Source organism: Pholis gunnellus, assembly GCF_910591455.1.
Source record: "Pholis gunnellus genome assembly, chromosome: 3".
Classification (NCBI taxonomy): domain Eukaryota; kingdom Metazoa; phylum Chordata; class Actinopteri; order Perciformes; family Pholidae; genus Pholis; species Pholis gunnellus.
This window is the reverse complement of record NC_136529.1, coordinates 18,576,556-18,594,716: the sequence shown is the minus strand read 5'-3', so window position 1 is coordinate 18,594,716 and position 18,161 is coordinate 18,576,556. Positions and strand designations below refer to the sequence as shown.

Sequence of the window (18,161 nt, the reverse complement as noted above, 5' to 3'; positions counted from 1 at the left end):
GGACAGGATAGGTGTCCATCATGGCAGCTCAGACAGACAGACTGCTGGGTAGAGCCACGGGACCTGGCTCTACCCACAGCACTGATCCTCCTCCACAGTTTCACTGGGAGGCCATCACATTAACCTCATGGCATTCTTTGCACTCCTCATGGGTATGTTTCTTTGCAAGAGCAAGTCGACGAGTCAGACGAGAGAGCACGAGGAAGCGCCTGGCGACGACATCCTGACTTTTAAGGCAGCATCTGGACGTGCTGGCTCAAGATAAAAGCTACTGCGACATGCAGAAAATATACAAACCCTGTTGCGTTTTGTATCCAAACAGTAATCCATGAAAGAATAAGAAAACATAAACCAAAAAACTCACTTCTGTGTTGCATTTGCATGCAAGGTTTTTTCGCTTATTCCTCCTCTCCATCATCCTGAAAAGCTATAGTGGCAAATCATTCTGCTGATTCAGTATATCACAATATCACTAACCACTCTGACTCACAGGCTTACAAACCTATTAATCAGTCACCCGATCAAAAGGGGAGGAACTGCACTTGAATGTAAGAGGGGCATTGTTAGACAAGGGTTGGGGTCTGAATAACGATGTCTTAATTTGTTACATGGACTTTGTATGGAGTCGTTCTCAGAGGCAGCACTTTGCTCGCCTGACGTGGTGTGTCCGTGTTTGTTCAATTCAATGCATGTGTTTGAGCTATGAGCTCCTGCATGCTTGCCAAACTGCTTTAGTGTTGTTTCTTTTGTATTTCTATGTGTAGTTGTGTCTCACTTACGTCCTCATCAACTTAACCTTGCCCTGTGTAATGTGAACTGTGTAAGGACAAATGACTTATTTTGGGTGCTTTTTTTAAACTTTATTTATTTATTTAAGGGTCTAATTATTTATTTAATTGGCTCAAGAGTGGTTCAGCTTGAGACTGGTTTTCCCCCCTTGTGTGGTAAAATATGACATGTCCCAATGGTTAAATGTCTCTGTTAGTTTGTTCTTTGCGTGAACCTCTAAATCCTAACTGCGGTTTTGAGGAGAGAGTCACATACCATTGCCTTGACTTCTTCTTGACTCTCAGAGGTCTCTATGCTTGCTCTGTACAGGACATGGGTCCTATACCTGCCCCTATACAGGGCATTGGTCCCCATATTAGCCCATATGGGCAATCAAATCCATATTTTGGACTATTGCATATTCCTGTATATAAACTGACGAGGTAGGGGATACAAGGACCCTGAAACTTTTTCATAAGAGGACTGTATTTAAGATTATAAATTATTTTACTCCCATAATGAGAACTTAAGACAGAGACCTGGGTACACAGGATGGCTGTATTGCTTGTAAATAATGTAGATATTACAAACGGAGTAATGTGCATGAGATTTAAGACAAAGAAACAGCAAAAAGAAGATGTTAGTGGCTATGGACTGTGAGAGGATTTTAACTGCTTCACTTTAAGAGTATCCAGTATAAGTGTTACTGAAAAGAACATTTTGTTAAAGCATGCAACTGAAAAATCTAATGTTAGAATTATAAGTGGGAAAACAAACTTAGCTGAAACAATGACCTTTCAGACAAAACATTTACATTTTGTGCTTTCGTTTCTTGGCTAGCAAAAAATAAACCCTTTTTGCCAGTAGTGCCAATTATTATGAATGCTATTTTGCCTAACAATATGTTACGTTGGGGAAGCCAACACCCAAAAGATATCAGTAAGATCCACAGAGGCAACACACAGACAATAAACCGTGGAACAGATCTAGTACTAGCTCAAGCATAGATAAGCTCTGGGGTTTGTCTAAGGCAGACGTAAGTGTAGACAACCATGATGCAAGTATGAAAATGATACTAATGGTGATGATGATGGTCATTTTAATATGAATGCAATGAACGATGATCCAAAACGGGAAGAGGGCACTACATTATTTACAATGTGGTTGTGCTTCAGCAACATACTAGCTTTTATTAAGACCATTAATCACACCTACAGAGGATCCAGCCTGGCCTCCAGTCAAAGCTTTCCATCTTCAAACAGAATGTCTCCTCCCCCCTGCTTTTAACATATCATTTGGTTAATTTTTATTTTCTCCTCATTGTCACTGCCATTATGATACATGTACTTTAGACTTCTGGAAAGCTCTGTTTAGAAAGTGCCTGCTCAATAACAGAAAAGTGCAAGCGAATATCAGGAAATATCTATTGTATGTCATCCAAAAGGTTGCCAGTTACCTGTTTATTTTCCTAAATTGTGTGTTAAAAGTGAACTTGACAGTGTTAAACTTGATCTGAGTCTAAGTTAGAAGCTCTAATTTGTCAGTGGTATGAATGAATGCTCATGGCCTGATGGATGCTGTGTGTTGCTTTATGAGACAAACCAGTAATTACAGTATCACTTTATGCCCCACTTGTGTGTCAGTTTTGCAGTATTAGAACAAGAAACCCATAGAAATGAGCCTCTGTGTATGAAAGGCACTGTCACGAGTCTATTCAACGTCCCAGTGTCGCTGTTGGGAGGAAGATGTGTTTTCTTGCAAGGACTCACTTTGTTTGTCTTTCTTTAGAGAATTAATCTTGCAGCATTTAAACGAAAGCATAAGCCGACGGTTTTCCAGAGGACAAAATAGCTGTCACTTCCTTTCTTTTTCTCTCTCACACTGATGTGCGCACACACACACACATGAACACATACATACAGTGCACAAATGTACACGCTCGCAAACAGCCACACTCTTTCTCTCTGTGCTTATGTCTTTGGGAACAATTAAATCTCTCCCTTAGATTTTACTCAGGGTTGAAGAACAGGGAGATGGTATGTGGAGTGTGATGATTGCTGACACAGAGTTGTACTGCTACTGGTGACCGTGTACATTTGTGTGTGCCTATGTATATGTATGTATTTGTGTATGTTAGGGATACTCCAGTTGTTCATTCACTAACCTAGTATCTACAAATTTTCAAATCATGTTCTTGATCGACGCAATCCTTCTGATAGTCTCATTTTGTGAGGCAGCAAGTGTGATGCTTCATCAAGCTGCCTTTGCATCACTTTTTCTACAAGAAGAGAAAATCTCCAAATCCGGTATTTTATAGGATTTTGTTTGATGATTATGAACTAAATTGAAAGCAAGTAATAAGTGTTATTTCTATTCAGATACTTGCTCTTGTCTTAAACGCACAAGATTCTTGATACAAATAGTTCTTAAATAAAAATAGGTAAGGGCCACATATCACCTCAATTTTCTTAATTAAATAAGAAAAAATGTAAGAGATAATATATTGAACGATTTACAATTGGACGATCTCTATTCTGCGTGTTTCACATGTTTTCGGAATTTTCATCATACTGAGAGACAGCCATGGTTAGGACAGCGCTGTAAGGAGCATTCATGTTACGCTATCACATGAACCTCTTCTTAAACTGCCCCTCTTCTCACATCAGCACACTCAAGTCACAAAGAACACTGCTTTGGCCTCATATATATACAGTATATATGTATACATATATATATATATATTATATATTATATATTTATATATATATAAATATATATTCATATATATACACAAACATACAGTCAAATATACACCAACATCCAAATGCCTGCGCTTATCAGCACACACAGAGAATACACACACATACAGATGAAACTAGACACACAGATTGCAGATAATCCATCAATCCATTCATGTTTTTGGAGAGGATGGTGACTGTAAAAAGAGTATATAGAGTAGAAAAAGTTTTTAAAAAATATAACATTAAGAAATAATGCCATAGTAGACAGCTGGTAGACATGCGCAGAGAGGACCTCTGTTCTAATAAATCCGCCTAGAAATGAATGGTATAACCTTTCAGGCCTTGTTTTGAGAGGGTGTGGCCAAACACCACATTGCATGCTAGAATGGTAGACCCTTATAGATAATCTATGGCTAGACCTCTCCTCGCCTTCTTCTTATTTCACCCCGTCTTACCTCTCTCTCTTGCTCTCTCTCTCTCTCTCTCTCTCTCTCTCTATCATTTCCTGCTGTATTCCCACCTTGCCTGCTGTTGTGTTCTCCATGCCAATCTCAGTCTTTCATTCCTCTTTTATTTTTTTGTAGCCTAGTTTTTATTTTGTTTGTTTTACAAACGTGCATGCACAAGCATCACTAAAGTGTTGATGTTTTTAAAAGAATATTTTGTTGCTGAGGCCATGCAAAGTGTTTTGAATATTGCCCTTATATGTGGAAAATGTCTTCTGAATGCTTTACATAATTTCTGCTGTAAAATGAAATCAGAATAAAAAGAAAATTTGCACTTTAACTTGTTTTTTTCGCCTGACATTTATTTATTATGTGTATCTTTTACTGCTTTTCTTATTTCATATTCTCAACACAAATCGGGGTCCATTGTATTTCTACCCCTCCTGACTCCACTCTGATATTTTGAAACATGTCCTTTCGTTTCTATATATGTTAGGTTTAAGCTCCTTACTGACTAAAATATGTGCAGGTTGATGGAAACAATCTTTCAGTGTGCTTTGTCCAGTCGTTTTTAGGTTTCAGTTGGTCTTCAGATTTGTCCCAGGATGTGTGGAACATCTTGGTCCTACCGGAAAATTACTGGTATTTTCTACATTACGTCACGACAATGTATTTTTACCGTAAACTTGTTGTTTCCCTTTTTCCTGGATGTGTAAAAAAACGATCCAGAATGCCCCTCGACCTAATCTTTCGACAACCGGGAAATCTTATAACAGTTGAGAATAAAATTGTACAACCACTAAAACCGCCTTAGTTGTTGATCTTGTAAGAAACGCATCTATGTGCATCGCCTGCCAATTCCACGGTAATTACGGTAGTGTACCGGAAATGACGTTCGAATCGCAGCTGATATAAAGACGTGGTTGTTCCGGTGAAAAGTGGATTTGCTGCTTCAGGACAAGCGGTTTTTAGAGTATAATTTATTATGTTTTAATCAACAAATGTACATATTTTTTAGCACTAGATGTTTTAAGTTTAGTAATACAATGAGACCCGTGTGTTTTTTCTCTGAAAACTCGACACTGTAACGCCTTCCCCTGCTGCCCAGCTCTCCATCGATTGAAGAAACAATGCAGGCCTAGCTAGCATCTGAAGCTAACAGGATAACGCTGCTCCAGCACACTGCAGTGGGATTTAAACCTCGGACGAAGCCCAGTTTTTCGACGCTGTAAAAACATCCTAACCGGTATGTAACAACGGTTTCTGAAATACATGTTGATTTCTCATCCAATCTATGTCATTCAACCTAACTTTATGTTGTTCGTTAAGCCACTAATCCATCTAACGCCATATTTCCATGAAGTTAAGCGTTAGCTCGTTAGCTTTAGCGAGTTAAGTAATGTTGCCTTGTTGATTCGTGTCATGGGGTTACCGATGTTGATGGCCAGCAAAGCGACGATCCACACAATAAATGTCGGTGTTGTGTTACATTAGAACAGAGTAACGTTGTCGATCACATCTTGACGTCCACTGTGGTCCATACCATTTTGTCCTCTGTCTCCAACCATGTACACTGCTCTCTTTTGCATTTTCGGTTGCGTCGAAACCCACATTTGCTTTACTTACTCCTAACAAGAAAGTGTAGCTCAACCGGGAATCGGACACATCACATACAGGCCCAGCTGGTATTTAGATCCCAGCTTGTCATTGCATAGAAATCCTGTGTGCAGCTTCAATTATACAGTTAAGTTATGACATACATGTTCATTTTTTTAAAGGTGTGTGTGTTGCTTGCATGATTTACTTTGAAATATAACATCTGTAGGATAAATTAATGTGAAATTGAATAAAGAGGTGTCTATCGAAGTGATATAGAAACAATAGGATCTTGATAGAAAGTGCTCATGCATAACTCTCACACGTGACTCTATGTGCTCCCTTTTATCCTTTTGCTTTTATTTAAAGTAAACATGCTCCACTTTAGGAAAAGTGTTTTGTCCATCCTGCAAATTACACATCCTATATGACATCCAATGCTGGAACCCAGATGCTCGGGGTGTCTCCTTATAATTGTAATATAAATAGTTTATAATAATAATTTGCAGTCCTTCAGATAACACCTTTACCGTCTCTTAAAATATAACGCTTCGATGGAAAACAGACTGCACGTTTATGGCCTCGGGTTTGATGGCTTGTGGAGCATTTCCCATGTTTTTTGTTGATTTCAAGTTGCCAGTTTATTAAGGACAGCTAACTGAACCTATTGTCGTTTAATACAATACAACAATAACAACCTTGCTATTAACCCAGTCTTCATCAAGGTAAAAAGTGTAAGGCTGTCTGCAGCTAATTATCCATTAAATTGCTGATTTAATTGCTGCCCATCACAATTCCTCTGAGCCTTTTGGACTTCTTGAAATGACTTGTTTTTCCCCCAAAGATGTTATCATTGTTATCAAATATAACACGGAAACATAGTAAATCCTCACATCTGAGCTGAAACCAGAGAATGTTTGGCAGAATAGACTTCCGGTGCAGTCTATTCATTGTTTTATCTTTAGTCCTGTTTCATTCAGCTTTTGTTGAAACTGTGTTGCAGTGGTGTTCGACTTGACAGTTATTTTGGAGTCTGTGGTCTGAGGGTGCTCTTAATGTTTATGGTATGATATTGGGAGCTGTTTGTAACATTTAGTCACTGATGTTTGGGCTGGACTGTTGTATTAGACTGCGTTCATTTTAGCCAAGTATACCAAATACGTGCTGCACATTATGTAACGCTGTATAGCAACACAAATTGTAACGCTGTAATAGCTTTGTCTTAAGAAGTTATTACGGTGATTTAGGCTCCTGGTTTTCTGATCCTCCATCAATCTCTTTTCAGCTATGAGCTCTCAGCTGCAGGTCTTCTCTCCTCCCTCCATCTCCTCCAGTGCCTTTTGCCGCGTTAAGAAGGTGAAGGTGGAGACCAATGTTTGGGACGTGTCCACCACCGAAGCTTACAGCTCCATAGCGGGCCAGTCGGCATACACCTTTGCCCCGGCCATGGCCGTGGCACCCTTTGCTCCATCCCTGGTCTTCCCCCCGGCGGCACCCGGCTCCAGAGGTCAAGTGGTGGTGCGGGCGGCCGACAGCACCGGCAGTCTTCCCCGTGGATCCAGCCGACGTGTGGCGGAGCAGGCGACGTCTTCCTCTTACGCTCATACCGAGACGTCCGCTGAAACGAGGGGCCACAGGCACGGGCAGAAGAGGAAGATTGAGGAAACCAACGAAGGCGGCGGGAGTGGATGTGGCAGTGTCCAAATATTGGAGGAGCTCTCGGCCCCTGCGGCAACTTACTCCACCCGTACTGGTGGCGGTGGTGGAGGAGGCACGGGCCAGTCGATACCCCACTCGGCTACAACCACCAAGAGCAGCAGCTCCAATGGTGAAGGGGATTATCAGCTGGTGCAGCACGAGATCCTCTGCTCCGTGTCCTGCAGCTATGAAGTGCTGGAGTTTCTAGGAAGAGGCACGTTTGGACAAGTGGCCAAGTGCTGGAAGAGGGGCACCAATGAGATCGTGGCTATCAAGATCCTGAAAAACCATCCTTCGTACGCTCGTCAGGGCCAGATCGAGGTAATTAAGCATTTTGTTGATCACATATTTGTGTATCTGCTTTGATAAAAACAACTACATGGACAGTGGTTTATGGCTGCAGCTATCTATTATTTATCCAGCTGTTAGATAATACTAATTAGATAAACTAATTAGATACACTAATTAATAACTGATTATTCACTAATTGGTTCCCTTTTTAGAAAAATCAACATTTTCAACAATAATATCTGTCAAAACTAAACCTATTTAAATGCATTATTATTATGGTATCCTTGTTGTTGTCATCTATGGTGGTTATTTACATAAAACCACACAATTCAAATGTTTAAGAAATAAATGTGTTTCTAATTAAATATTTCATTTGATTATGAAAAATCTTGACATTACTAGTTGTACTGATGTATTATAAGCTGCTTAGAGCTACTGCTCCATCCACAATGTGTGTTTTATATTGCTGTGAAAACAGCTCCTTCAAACAACTTATATAATATACAATATATATTCTCACCAAAAAACTACTATAATGTAACTCAACGCAGCCTCATTATTTAGCCAAGCAGTACTGTGCTTCCCACCTGCTGCTCCTTCCACTTAGCACTTATTATATTAGTTTGTTTCTGCACTGTACTTATGCTCTGGTTTATGCTCTTAGATGCTTGTTTATAGAAGGAGATGCACTTATGACTTCTGGTGACTAGTAGTTCTCTTGAATACCGATGTTGAATACACTTATTGTGAGTCGCTTTGGATAAAAGCATCTGCTAAATGACTGTAATGTAATGCTGACCGCTAACATGAACTACGTCTCCGCCGGCCAATTTCAACACCGATTTGTTGTTCGATTCAATATTTAACAGCAAAGCTAATTTGTTAGCACTGCTCTCCCCTGTGTCAGACGCTACTTTTGTTTTGAAATGGTCAGTTATACTATAAAACTATGATCATAGTAGTGTGCCGGGGTAAAAGAAGAAACATTTGACATAATGTATAACAAATTACTTATTTAAATGGCATGAGCGGATGTGTTTTCTTGTTGGAAATGTGATCTTGGCGGGTGGTTGTTCTGCGTACCGCCACTGAATCTTTTAGTGCTACGGAGTACCGAGCTCCACCGGCTTACTTTCACCCCCGTTGGTGTGTTTCCATGAGTTCCACTTCACCTGCGGCTGCATCACAGGTGCTAAAAGGGTTTTGTGTTTCTCTTTACAGGTGGGCATCCTGAACCGGCTGAGTGCAGAGAACGCGGACGAGTACAACTTTGTGCGTTCGTACGAATGCTTCCAGCACAAGGGTCACACCTGCCTGGTGTTTGAGATGCTGGAGCAGAACCTATATGACTTCCTCAAGCACAGCAAGTTCAGCCCGCTTCCCTTAAGGCACATCAGACCCATCCTACAGCAGGTTGGCAGACATTTAATAAAACCTATCATATTATTACTTTAATGTTGTGGTGAAGTAGTTTTTTTCTGATGGATATTTGCGTGTTTTGTGTCTTTAGGTGGCTACAGCGCTGATGAAACTGAAGAGCCTTGGTCTGATTCATGCAGACCTGAAGCCAGAGAACATCATGCTGGTCGACCCTCTTAGACAGCCCTACAGGGTAAAGGTCATCGACTTTGGCTCAGCGAGCCATGTGTCCAAAGCCGTCTGCTCAACCTACTTACAGTCTCGCTACTACAGGTAAGACGTCCCGCTGCGTTTGGTTCATTTAAACACGTCTTTTTTTTGTACCCCTTTGAGGATGAGTGGTGACAAATAAGTCACTGTGACTAAACTTTGTAGTTTAGTTCAGTTTTTTGGTACTTAACCGTTAACCCTCCTTTTTGCTCTCTAGGGCCCCAGAGATCATTTTGGGTTTGCCGTTCTGTGAGGCCATTGACATGTGGTCTTTAGGCTGTGTGATTGCTGAGCTGTTTCTGGGCTGGCCTCTCTACCCTGGAGCCTCCGAGTACGACCAGGTCAGTACTGACGTCAGTGTTTCCCAGGACTGAAAAATAAAAATGCTCAAATGTCTGGAAAAAAAAAGCTAACTGATGAGATGGAACTGAGGCCACAGCTTGTTAGTTGGTAATAAAAGGGACTGTAGGTGCGCTGTGTTGAGAGCTGCTAGTTTTGTCAAAAGCCAGGAGATCCTAAAGTGCTGCAGGTGAACAAGTATAAACTGTAAGGCTATTGCAGGCAGTCACATTTGAGTCATGTCCACTGACTGTTTTGTCTCACTCTGATCTTACCCCTGAATGCTGTTTTGTTGTTTCCAGATCCGATACATCTCCCAGACTCAAGGTCTGCCTGCAGAGTATTTGCTGAGCGCCGGAACTAAAACCAGTCGCTTCTTCAATCGAGGACCTGACTCCAGCTACCCTCTCTGGAGGCTTAAGGTTAATAGAACCTCATATATCAGAAAATGACTGAATGCATTTAAATATAAAGACGTCTTGTCGTTCCTATGACATTTAATGTTTTTAACACATACTGAATCAGAAATGGTTTATTCTTTCCAGACCCCAGCGGAGCATGAGATGGAGATGGGCATCAAGTCCAAGGAGGCGAGGAAGTATATCTTCAACTGTCTGGACGACATGATGCAGGTAGATGGCTTTCACAAATATCCTCCAATTACATCGTTTTCACACACACACAAACCCAAGAAACCACGTTACCGTATATTGTTTATTACTCATCTATTTCATTATGTGTTCCAGGTCAACCTGTCTTCTCATTTGGAGGGGACGGACATGCTGGCGGAGAAAGCCGATAGACGAGAGTTCATCGACCTCTTGAAGAGGATGCTCCGTCTGGATGCCGACAAAAGGATCACGCCTACAAAAACTCTGGGTCACCCCTTCGTCACAATGAGCCACCTCATGGATTATCCCCACAGCTCACAGTAAGTGAACGATGTGAGACACTGCTGCACTTTGTTAGGGAGGGGGGTCTTTATTGAAATGCAGTCGCTGAAACACTATTACTCCATTCTCTCCAGTGTGAAGTCCTGCTTCCAGAACATGGAGATCTGTAAGCGCCGGAGCTCCTACGACAGTAGCAAATCCCTGTACTCCACCAGTGCAGTGCCCAGCGCTGCGGCGGGCAACCTCACCGTTACCTTCAGTAGCCAACTCAACCAGCATAACCAGGTATGAGCCGTTGATTCGCTAATTCTCAGACATGGTTTTCGGGGACGTGCAGCGCCTGTAGTATTAATCGATGGCGTTCTAAATGTCTCCCAACAGGTGCCTTCTGCCGGGGGAGCGGTGCCGTTGCTGAACTACCAGCCGGCTCTGTACCAGCAGGCGACTATCAACATTCCCGGGCTCGCTCAACAGAGCGTCCCGATTCCAACGCGTCCTGCTGGGCTGTGTAGCCAGACGGAACCCTTCCAGCAGACTCTCATCGTCTGCCCTCCCTCCACTATTCAAGGTAAAAGGACAAGGTCGCAATCAAACTGAAAGAAAGGCCCAAACGACGCACGGGTTTGCGGCAGTGTTTTCATCAGTATTTTTGGTGTTACTCATTGATATGCTGAATTGTTTTCCAGGGTTACAGCCATCCAGTAAGAGTTCCAGTTTCCCTGTGAGGATGGAGAACTCTGTACCCATAGTACCTCAGAACCCGTCTGCGCAGTCGTTGCAGCTCCAGCCTAGTATGCTCACACAGGTAAGAGCTCGTGTGTGTGTGTGTGTGTGTGTGTGTGTTTACTGCGGTCTTTAGTGAAGAGACACTGTGATTGTATCGTCTCTGGCACACTTGAGTTTCTTTGACAAGATGGACAAAGAACACGTGCACATATATATGAGAGAGAGACGTATTGACTTCAATTTCAGACGTTTCCTACCTATTTCTTTTGTCATCTGTCATTTAGAAACCTAAACTCGGGGTTGCAGATGAAATATCTGGCAACATCCATGAATCATGTCATGTCATTAGCGCAAAGCTGAGAGCAATGGTGCCCAGCTTTGCTCCTTCAAGGATACAAACGAGTGCATCAAAAAAAGTGTCCGTGTTGGAGTTCTCCTTTCATTCTCTCTTCTGCTGCCAGCAGAGTGAGCCAAAGTTTAGTGGGAACCCGTTTCAGAGTCTTCTTCAATGTAACGGTTTGCTTTCAGTGTAGCTGTTTGTTTAAATGGCTTTTTATACCCCTGACTTTTGAATTTACAAAAGATTTGACTTGTTGCTGTTTTTCGCCCTGTATTTGCTTCCAGGACTGATTGGGTTGCCATTCAGAGTCAGGCCTCTCTTATTCCCAGTCTGCTGTCTGGGATGGAGGCCAGATGGTTAATGTGGGAGACTCATCTGGCTCAAAAAGCTTCTTAATTGCTATTTGCTTTAAAAAAAAAAAAAATGAATAATCGCTGCACACTGCAGGTGTCCAGGTGGTGTCCAGTGGTACTGGATAGAGGTGGTGCTCAGAGCCTTTAATGGACATTACTGTTCACCGTGCCCTAACCCTGCCCTCCCCTATCCTCCCTCCCTCCTTCCCTCCCTCCTCCAGGGTTCCTGCACACCCCTGATGGTGGCCACCCTGCACCCACCCTCAGCAGGCATAGCCCCCCAGTACTCTCTGCCCCTCGGGCTGGGCCCCGGGGTGGGTCGGCCCACCCTCCTGGAGCACACAGCCACAGTGCTGGTAAAGCAACGAGGACATCCCTGAAGAAATTCATTCACATGCACACTGCTACTACCACTAACAATGCCATCTCTTTCCCGCCCCACTCTGCTTTTTTCTTTTTTCATTTGTTTGCAACTTCTCCTCCCCTCTCTGTGCCACAGGGCTAGTCTTTGTGTGCATCATATTCCCTCATATGCCTTTTCACAAGCAGCCTTATTTTTTTGTAGGACAATCAGTTTTTCTGGAATCTGGCATTTTTTTTGTTCCCCTTTGTGACGTTAAACTAGAATTGGCAAAATATACAACACTTTTTTTTCCACTCCAAAGGACCCCCACCTCCCCCCCTCACACACTGTCATTCCCTCCCCCACAGTCTTCTCCCGTAGGTGTGCTGAGGGCATGGAGCGCATGCGTTGCCGAGTTAGTCTGCGCTTTGCTTGCAGCCTCTCTTGTCCCGTCCTTCCTCGTTTTCAGCAAAGGAGGTTGCCGCTACAAAGCCCCACTAAAATCCCCACTCAACAGCCCCACTCTCTGACACACACACCTTTCGTTTCAGCCCCAGAACATTTCCCAAGACAGCTTATCAGCAGACCGTTTGGCTTCAGTGAACTAAACTAATCTCTTTCTTCAGTATTCTTCTTTAACAGGCACCGTGGTTCTGTGTATACTTGTCTTTATACCCGATCTGACTGTTCACAGTGCTTCATTGTTTGTGCTTTGCATGGGTATCATCTCGTGCGTTTGTTGCAGGGCAATGCTATAATAAGAGAATGGCTTGGGGAAAGGTTGCTCGCTTGTCTATCTCTTTTGCTTTTGCCCGTTGAACAGTTTGGCCAGTCGGTTTGCCGCTTTGTCTTTCAGTGTTTGGATTCATTTCTCGGCATGGTTCAGTTTGTCTGGCCCATTCCAGCATCATATCAATTGTGTTGACTTAATATCGAATCCTTGGTATTATTACATGTGCTAAAGTGTGGATGTCTGTGGTTTTTTCTCAGCAGGCCTGGCCCACTGGCACTCAACAGATCCTCATCCCGTCCTCGTGGCAGCAGGTCCCCGGTGTGGCCATCCACAGCTCTGCCCACCAGTCCAACGTACCCGAATCCCCTCTTGAAACGCTTCACTCCAACGCTTCCACGCAGCAGGGACACAGCTGGAGGTGAGTCGACCAACGACTGTTTTACAAACGTGAACTAGCATCTTACATTTTTACAATTATTTGAATTTTGTTTTTTTTATGTCAAACATCTTGGTATCTTGATCAAGGATACTTCTTTTTACACACTTAATACTTATTATGGTAGAGGTTATGACGTCATTGACATTTTATAGTAAAAAAATCATCTCATCATCCAACCAGTTCGGCCATTATATTGACTTATTTGCGATATGTAAGGTACCCCAAATGTATTCTTGAATAACAAAACATGGTAAATATACTAAATATACTGTGGTTTTGGGATCATTTCCAGCACAATGTTGGAAAAGTAAGCTTTCTTTGTTTATTGTTTCATGTTGTGATTTTGCCAGTGGTCTCCACCTCTGACTTGTTTGATCTTTGGCCCTATTAGGAGCACAACCCAAGCCAGGACCCAGCCGGAGAGGAAGAAGGTGAAAGCCAGACGTGGAGAGAACAGAAACAGGTATGTCGTGTCCTATTTTTTTTTTTCTTCCTAAAGTGGAGGAAGACCTTTGCATCTTTCGGTGGGAGAACTCAACATGTCCTCTTGTTTCTCTGCCTAGGGGTATATCCACTGCATCATTGCTCAGCAGCAGCGGTGTGACTCCACCCAGCGCCACATGGTCGCAGCCAATCGTCATCTCCGACACACCCAGCCCGGCGGTCAGCATCATCACTATTCACAGTGACACCGACACAGAGGATGAGCGCAAATTCCACCCCGCCAGGTGAGGAAAAGATACTCTAAACTATTCCATATGTTTTCTGAGCCTCTTCCACACAGATCTACCTCTTTCCTCTGGTGAAATAACACAACACGCGTTTCTCTGTTTACATAGCGTTGGTCTCAGCCAGCGCGCTAATGTCATCAGCTGTGTGACGGTGCACGACTCGGACTCCTCGACAGCCAGTCCCCTGACTCCTCTGCCCCGCACACTGAACCCAGCTAGCACCGTGTCGTCACGCCAGGCCAAGTCTCTGGCAGTGGTGGCCCCTTCAATCAAAACCCAGGGGTCTGAGAGAGGAGCCGCTTCTCGTGGACGCCTGGAGACTGGTAAAAGTCCCTCATCTACCGTGTGTGTGTGTGTGTGTGTGTGTGTGTGTGTGTGTGTGTGTGTGAGATCAGGAATGAAAGCAGTGTTATTTAATAATACGTTTCAATGCACAGTGACCTACATAAAGCCTAAGAGATCATCCAACCGACAGCCCTGCAGCTCCGGGGAGAACCTGGAGCGTCATGGACTGTTGCCGAGCCAGTCACACCCCTTAAACCTCAGCCAGGTGAGGCTTCTTTCATGTCTGCGGTTTCACAAGCTTTGATGTCGCCGCTAGTGTTGTTTTTAATTCCGTTAAAATGACAGTTTAACAAATCATTTACTTGTCAGTCACAGGACGTAGGCAATGCTGTAAGCACTTCAGTATCTTCATCACAGTGTCTAACACTGCTTAGAAGGTGAAAGTTATCAGCTGTGAAGGTGAAGCAGTGAGCAACATGAGACAGCATCTGGAGCTCCAACAAGGTTAAACATCTGTATCCAAACTGCAGGTTCATTGGTCAAAAACAGCCTTTTTTTACAGTAAGGAAAACGGGCTGGAAGGTTTATGTCAACGTACAAAAGACATATCCTGAATAACTGTTTGCAGCCGTAGGACTCTAAACCACGACTTTTTATTTCGTAATTTTTGACAAGAATTCTTTAAATCTTTATTTTAAGATTTTAATTAAAAAGTTACAAAATGTCAATGTTGAAAAACAAACTTCTGGGGTCTCGTTTATAACTGTTGCGTACGCACAAAACTGGCCCTGAACGAGGTGTACGCCACTTCACATGTAAAAGTTAACTTTTATATAAACTTGACGAGAGAATGTGCGCACTTGTGTGGAGACTCTGACCCATGCGTACGAACATTTTGGAGACACGGGGAAACTGGCGACACAGATGGCGAAGGTGGTGAATTGAAGCCAGACTGTATAAATGTAATGTGAGAGGCATCATTACAGGTATGATGATGCGTCTCACACATTTAATATTACTTCATATCAAACGTTACTTTATAGATCCTCTTTAGTGTTCGTTGCGCTTGAGCCTTAACTATAAACACATTTAAATTGTAAAAGATAAGAAACACATCTTGTCATTAGTAGTTTTAATGATGCATTATGAGCTGCTTCGAGGATCATAATTCATCTCGAATATCTATTTTATATTGTTGTGAAAACATCTCCTTCATACAACTGGTCAGTAAAACTTTATTTCAGCATTAAACTGTGTAATTAATCCAGTTGCTCCGTACAACGTTACACCACTAATACCGAGTATTGTTTCTTTTCTTTTTTTTAGGTTCAGCCGGTTGTTTCTTCATCTCAGGAGCGTTCCCACAGTGACTCGTCAATGCGTCGCCAGTCGACGTTCCCTCCGGTCATATCGTCCCACTTCAACTTCCCCGAGGTGGCGGCCCTGGCTTCGGCCTCGGCCCCCGGCCCCAGCCTGTACGCCTACCCGGCCTCCACGGCCCTCTCCTCGGCCTCTCAGGCCATGGAGCAGCTGCTAAGCCGTGGTCACGCCAGCCACGGACACTCTCCCTCCGCCTATGCAGCAACGTACGCCTCAGCATCCTCCTCCAGGAGAGACTCGGCCAGTCGTAAGGACTCTGTCAGCAGTCTGCTGCACGGCCTGCCTGCGGCCTACCAGCACCAGTTCGCCACTGGTTCTCCCTACGTTAGTGTGACTCCCCGGGCCGAAGCTTACAGTGCCTACCAGCTAAGCCCCAGGCGCCTCACACAGTATCCATTCCTATAGGGAGTCACGCACACTTTGAACACAACAACAAAAAAAAAAAGAATTCTACTTCCCCACAATTTATCACAAAGGGACATTTAAACTGTGTTTCTAGTAGAATAACTGTTGCTCACCTATTTGTCTTCACCTGCAACTCAGTCACGTGCTCTTTTGTGTTTTTAAAATGTGTTCTGGGTATTATTTGATGTCGGCCTATTAGTTTATTTCCCCTTAACAATATTGTTTATAGCCCTTATTGTATAACCATCTTCTCTAGATGTATGATTATGGCATTGTGGTCGATGTATTGTACTCCTGTTGCGTGTGTGTGCGTGTGTGTGCGTGTGTGTGCGTGTGTGTGCGTGTGTGTGTGTGTGTGTGGAGAGAGATTCTCCTCCTGTCACAAGCTGCGACGACACTTTAGGCGAACTTCTCGACGCCTAACTCGAAGCTAGTGAAGGGCTAGCTGAAAGAGTTACAAGTCCTTTAGTTTCTCATGACCCTCTTTATAACGTCTTCACACTAACCCAGTGTGACCCTGTGTTTTTAGCTAACATATAATAGTGACTACCTTACCCATGTCTGATTAATCACGAATATGTCTTTTACTATGTTTTTTTTAAATTATGTTTTGTCGGTGTGAGAGAGAGGAAGAGGAAGGTCCATGAAGATGTGGTGCAAACTGTGATGGATACGTGTTAATTTAAGTGCACATGTGATAGTCTGTTAATATAGTGACAGTGTTTAGGCAGCATTAATCATGTCCTTATGCAATAGAAACTTTAAAAAAGAAAAAAAAATGAGTGCTGAATGTATTTATGAAGTACAGCGGAGTGAGATCACCATCCTGAGGAATGATGTGGTAGCTTTTATTTTTCATTTATTTTTTAAAGATATTAATCTTCCCTACTTATCTGCCCCTGAAATATTAAAAAAAATAGTTTGACATGTACTGAAAAATATCCTATGTTTGAATTCTGATTGTGTAGGACCTGCTCGTTTTATAGACGCGAGTTATGGTCCATTTGAACTGTTTTCATATGACACATTGGAAACGCTAGCTAGGAAGCTGTAACAAAAATGGACCTTCTGCTATCTGACGAGAAACCACTTTAACACTTGTGTTTCTTACAATACGTCAGTCAAAGGTGGCGCTGTCTACTAAATATACATGGTGTATTTACCCCCCCCCCCCCTAGAAAATGTGCAAACGTGCCACTTTGGCTTCAGTCTTGTCTGAATATGAAATGTTGGACTCCATTGTTTTTCACACATGGATGCAACCCTCACGCCGGTGGTCTGGTCTGCATACAGCTGATTGGTGGCTGTTGGTCGAAGGAGGTGGATCTCGGGATGGTTTCTGTGGGTTATGAAAGCTTTTTAGTAAACACTTCCCTGTTGTGTTTGCATCAGTTTTGTGTTGTAATGCCTGAATATTTAACTGTATTTCACCTTAACATAGTATAGTTAAGAGGCTATTTAGTAGAACTAATTCAGGGAAAAAAGGTTTCAGCTCAAATAATCCACTGTTACTGTTTTCAATAAAAATAACCACATATTCACAACGTTTTGTTTCCTTCTTCTTCGCCCCGGTTTACAACTTCTATGAATTGGTGAGTTTCCCCTCATCACTCTGAGCTGCAGAGAAAAGCTCCACGTTAGTCGTGATGTATGATCTTTGAGTTCTGTAACTGTTTGAACAGTGGCCGGCATGAGCACAGACAAATAAACCTAAGCTCGGGCTATTCAGGCCTCTTCCAAGGTATATTAACCGATGAAGTGACAAAAGAATTTTACAGAGAACAGAGTGTTTGACTTTATGATGGCTCATAATCTGTTCATGGAACGGAAGCTTTTATTATGTTTTTTTATCATGTTTTTCCATGGTATTGAAGGTTGGACTATGACCTTTTTATGATTTCTCAAAATATGATACATTAATTGTTTTATGATTTATTTCATATTTTATGACTTGATTTGACAATTTAATGACTTTTTGACATATTTTAAGTCATACTCTCTATGACTGATTTTGACGTACTTTAC

The 18,161-nt window shown here is 42.6% G+C and overlaps 1 protein-coding gene across 2 annotated transcripts; it reads left to right on the top strand.

Annotated features, from left to right (window-relative positions):
- The first annotated feature begins 4,901 nt into the window (after positions 1-4,901).
- Positions 4,902-17,673, top strand: hipk1b (homeodomain interacting protein kinase 1b). Of its 2 annotated transcripts, XM_079156939.1 has the most exons (18): positions 4,902-5,201; positions 6,837-7,570; positions 8,762-8,953; positions 9,051-9,232; positions 9,387-9,510; positions 9,811-9,930; positions 10,054-10,140; positions 10,255-10,439; positions 10,536-10,686; positions 10,783-10,969; positions 11,088-11,206; positions 12,042-12,176; positions 13,154-13,314; positions 13,727-13,798; positions 13,899-14,063; positions 14,175-14,389; positions 14,504-14,616; positions 15,678-17,673. In XM_079156939.1, exons 2-18 carry the CDS (start codon positions 6,839-6,841, stop codon positions 16,134-16,136), a joined length of 3,399 nt encoding a protein of 1,132 aa, XP_079013065.1. In that variant the 5' UTR covers positions 4,902-5,201; positions 6,837-6,838; the 3' UTR covers positions 16,137-17,673. The 2 variants fall into 2 exon arrangements, with proteins under 2 accessions (XP_079013065.1, XP_079013064.1); XM_079156938.1 differs by having other exon boundaries at positions 10,054-10,439.
- Positions 17,674-18,161: the final 488 nt, after the last annotated feature.